At 45.1% G+C, this 4,531-nt stretch overlaps 1 gene segment (V, D, J or C); it reads right to left on the reverse strand.

Moving 5' to 3' along the window:
- Positions 1–671: 671 nt before the first annotated feature.
- LOC103610867 lies at positions 672–1,166 on the reverse strand. The segment is given in 2 exon segments: positions 672–994; positions 1,118–1,166. Coding segments are annotated over 2 exon segments (372 nt in total).
- Between the last annotated feature and the right edge of the window lie 3,365 nt (positions 1,167–4,531).

Below are 4,531 nucleotides of genomic sequence, written 5' to 3' on the forward strand. Positions count from 1 at the left end.
CTCCTTTTCCCTCGCTGATTTGCTGAACTTGCTGAATGAGGGAACATCCCTTTACATTTGGCAGTCAGAAGAGGAGGATTCATAACTCACCAGAGGACCTGTAGGCAGACACGTGGGCAGGGATGAGGACTAAGAGTCACCTGGTGAGGTGCCACAGGCAGTTGAGACCATCTGCACCCCCAACATTGGGCTTCACAGTCAGGTCTGAGCACCACATGATTAAACAGCCTATACCTTTAGTGGCAGATGCACTTGAGATTCTCAGGGAGCATCAGAAAATCCCCAGTTTCTAGCATCTTATTCCCTACCTGTTGTTGACATTGAAAATATGTAGTTTGTATCAGAATTCACCGTATTTAAAAAAATCCTGTTTAAAATACAAAAAGTAGCTTCTCCTTTGCTCCATGAAATCAGACTGAGGCTGGAATCCAGACTCTTCAGAGGTAGTGATCTCTGCCCTTTAGTAAATCAAAAGATGTACTCTCATGTCTGTGCTGCTAGGGCTGAGAAGGGGAAAGAGAGTTGGTAAAGGAGCCTTCCTGGCCCCTTCTTCCAAAACCTACCAGTGACCCTCAGAGCCTTGCTGCATCTGAGAAATGCTCTCAGCAGATGGAGGCACCAGGAGGAGTAGCTGAGACAGCCCAGCCTCACACTTCTGCCTTCCTGGGGGTTTATGTATGGGCTTGTAACACTGTGGGAGGACTACTAGTATACTGTTGACAGTAATACGTTCCAAAATCATCAGCTTCCAGGCTACTGATGGTAAGAGAATAATCTGTCCCTGATCCACTGCCACTGAACCTTGATGAGACCCCACTTTGTAAATTAGATGCAGCATAGATCAGGAGCTTGGGAGCCTTCCCTGGTTTCTGTTGATACCAGGCTAAGTGCTTGCCAATGTTCTGACTAGCCTGGCAAGTGATGGTGACGGTCTCTCCTAGAGATGCAGACAAGGAGGATGGCGACTGGGTCATCTGGATGTCACATCTGGCACCTGAGATTGGAAACATAAAGACAAACATCCACATGATTAATCATGTTATATGGGGACCTCCCTGAAGAGCTACTAGTACTGAACTAAGAGAACTAATAAATTCCTAGTGTTCTCCCTCCTTACCTGTTAACCAGAGTACAAGGAGCCCTAGGAGCTGAGCGGAGGCCCCCATGTTCCTGCTGTGTCCTGATTGTGACAGGCTCCTGGAGAGGTTGTAAGCAGCCTGTGAATAAGTCTTCAGGACAGTGGGCTGTGCTCTGGAAACATGCAAATCTGCTCAGCTGCAAGCATGAATTATCTCAATAACTCAGCTCAGGCCCAGGTGTCCCGAGAATCTCTATGGCAGCACAAATTTGCCTGCAGAGAACGTGTTTTTCCCTGGGGGCCACAGAGCAGATTTGTTCTCCTGTCCTGTGGGTAGAGTGTTATCTTGCTGTCCTTACGGTTCATGACGTGCTTTTCTTGTTTGCTCTTCCTCAGATTCATGGCTTGTTAAGGAAACACATGTCCAGAAACTACAAGAAATTCTAAAACTCCCTGCATTTGCCTGTGGAACTTAATGAAGCCAGAAATGTTCTTCTGAACTAATTCCCTAAAGTCGTTGGTGTGATAAATCATCAGCACTTCCAACCAAATATGCAATTGGGTATTAGGTCAGTAAATAGATAAGTGTTAGATATATTTATTTTATTTAAGAAAGAAAGAGAAGCAAAAATATTGAAAATATACTTTGTGAAATACAGTGTCATGATTTGCAAAGAGGGTGTATGCCATCGCTAACTTATCATCTCCAGATAAGTGATTCTCGTTCTCCAGTTCTGAGAACTTTTTCCCCCACTTCCATCAAGGCCATCCAACATCAGGGATATTCTCCCTCCAAATCTGAAAAATATCAGCTACTTTTCCAGCTGTTTGTGTCATTACACATTTCCATGCCAGATGTTTTCTGAGTTGGTGGATCACTCCATAAACCTCCTTATCCTACATCACCAATTTCTTCTAGTTTCTAAGATGAAGCAGTTTTTAATTGCTGGGTTTAGGGCATTTGACCCCAGCAGATTCATGAGAAAAACCATGCAACACAGTGAAGGAGAAAGCCAAGGTGTTGCACTAGGTGTTGGAGCCCACACAGTGTTGGAAATGACATTCACGGTGTGGGGTGGAGAGAAGAGCCCAGCCTGGGGTGTTGAAAGTAGAGTGGACTGATGAGAATGTCCCCACATGGGAGTGCAGGATGTGGAGACTACCTCCTCCTACTAATAGACAGGCAAGTGGTATTCGGGCTAATGCAGGTGTGGGGTGTTTAAAAATCTTGTCTGCAAAGAGAGTGTAGGTGGAAAAGACAACAGCAGATTGGTTTTACACAGAGGGATTGATCAANTGGGCAAAACAGAGGGAAGGTAACAAATAAAAGGGATCTGGAAAGTGGTGAAGACAAAAGCCCTGAGAAATGATCAGAACAGGGCCCCACAGAGACTGAATAAAACTAGCTACATGCAGCTGTGGTTTGACTTGCTTTTAGCAGGAGCTGATAGAGGGAAAATTCAGTTGACTGGCAACTGAATGTGGTCTTGTTTGACCTGTGGCAACAATTATGCCCTGAGCAGCTCAACACCAAACTTCCCCAAGAGACTGATGGCAAGTTATGCCCAGTGCATTTGAAGGACTTTATGGCTACTTCTGCAGAGGCAGATGGATTGTTTTCATTTTGCTAGGGATCAGGCTGAGGTACCCACCCCAGGAGTGGGCAGAAGAGGACTGGAGGTCCCATGTTGAACTGGCAATTCACTGGTCTAAGGCAAATGTACAGCACGTGTTGGCATTGGTAGATACTGGTGAAGAGTGTGCCTCATACAAAGCAACCCAGATAAGTTTCCAGGGGCCATAGTGAATATTTATGTTTATGGAGGACAGACTACCAAGGTCAAAGCTGTGTCTTTGCTGCTGAGCATTGAGCAATTTCCCCCTCGTATATATACAGTGTATGTATCTCCTGTAGCTGAATATGTTTTGGATGTGGATGTACTGTACGGTTTTTCCTTGCAAACAACTGTTGGGGAATTCTGGCTGCAGATCCACACAGTAAAGTCAGTGCTGCAGGGACATGCAAAGCATGAACCACGGGTGTTACCCAAGCCAAGGCATGTGGTTAACATGAAACAGTACCATCTGCCAGGAGGACATGCAGAGATAGCTGCCATTGTCTTGGAGCTAGAGAAAGTTGGCATTATCCATCCAGCACATAGTCCATTTAATGCCCCTGTGTAGCCAGTGAAAAAAACTGATGGTACATGGAGGATGACTGGATTATCAAGAACTGAATAAAGCAGTGTCTCCTTTGCATGCAGGTGTGCCTTTGGTTCACAATTTAATGGATCAGCTGATGATTCAGCTAGGAACTTTTCATTGTGTTTTGGACCTTGTGAATGCTTTCTTCTCCATTCCAATTTTGGCTGATAGCCAGGATCAATTTACCTTCACTTGGGAAAGAAGGCAGTGGACATTTCAAGTGTTACCACAAGACTATTTACATAGCCCAACTATGTAAATACTCCCCAGGCAATCACAATGTTTCCTTATATTTGTGATTTGTTATTAAGCTCTGATTCTCTTGCAGATTTAACCAAGGTGGCTCTGATGCTGTTAGGGCCGTTGGAACAATGTGGGTGGGCTGTGAACACAACCAAAGGACAAGGACCCAGTCTGTTGGTCAAATTCTTGGGAATTGTTTGGTTGGGTAAGACATGGATCATTCCAGAACCCATAGTCAATAAAACACAGGCATATTGTCGGCCCACAATGGTGGCACAACTACAAATTCATTTGAGACTGTTGGGTTACTGGAGAGATTTCGTAACACATGTGGCCCAAATGGAGCATCCACTGTATGCACTAACAAAAAATAGAGCTCCTTGGATTTGATCTGAGGAAGTGGAACGGGCTTTCTGTGCAACAAAGAGGGCAGTACAGCAAGTACAAGGTTTACACATGGCTGACCCCACTAAGTCTTTTGAATTAGATGTACATATCACCCAGGAAGCATCTGGATGGGGTCTCTGGCAGAGACAAGACCAATTGTACATACCTATAGCATTCAGCTCTGGAAGGGCACTGAAGTGCATTACTCTCTGATAGATATACAATTAGAAACTGTGTATTCTGCCCTGATAGCCTCTGAAGCTATTACAGGAACTGCTAAGGTCTTAGTAAGGATGACATACCCCATTCTTGGTTGGCTCTGCACATGGACGACTGCTCCTAAAACTGGTGTAGCTCAGATTCCCACTCTGTCTAAATGGAGAGCATATATAGAACAGAGAAGTACTGTGTCTACAAGTCCTTTGTCAGATGAATTGCAAAATGTGTTAGGACCAGTAGAGGTCGTGAAAGAACCTTTGACACAACCTATACCCATGGAGGTGGGGACCGCACTTTTCCATGAGGGAAAGGGACCTATTGTGGAGCAGGCTTGGTATACAGATGGCTCCAGCATGGGACCCTCAGCACTGTGGATGTCTGTTGCCATCCAGCCCTTGA

Source organism: Galeopterus variegatus, unplaced genomic scaffold (assembly GCF_000696425.1).
Source record: "Galeopterus variegatus unplaced genomic scaffold, G_variegatus-3.0.2 Scaffold11935, whole genome shotgun sequence".
Classification (NCBI taxonomy): domain Eukaryota; kingdom Metazoa; phylum Chordata; class Mammalia; order Dermoptera; family Cynocephalidae; genus Galeopterus; species Galeopterus variegatus.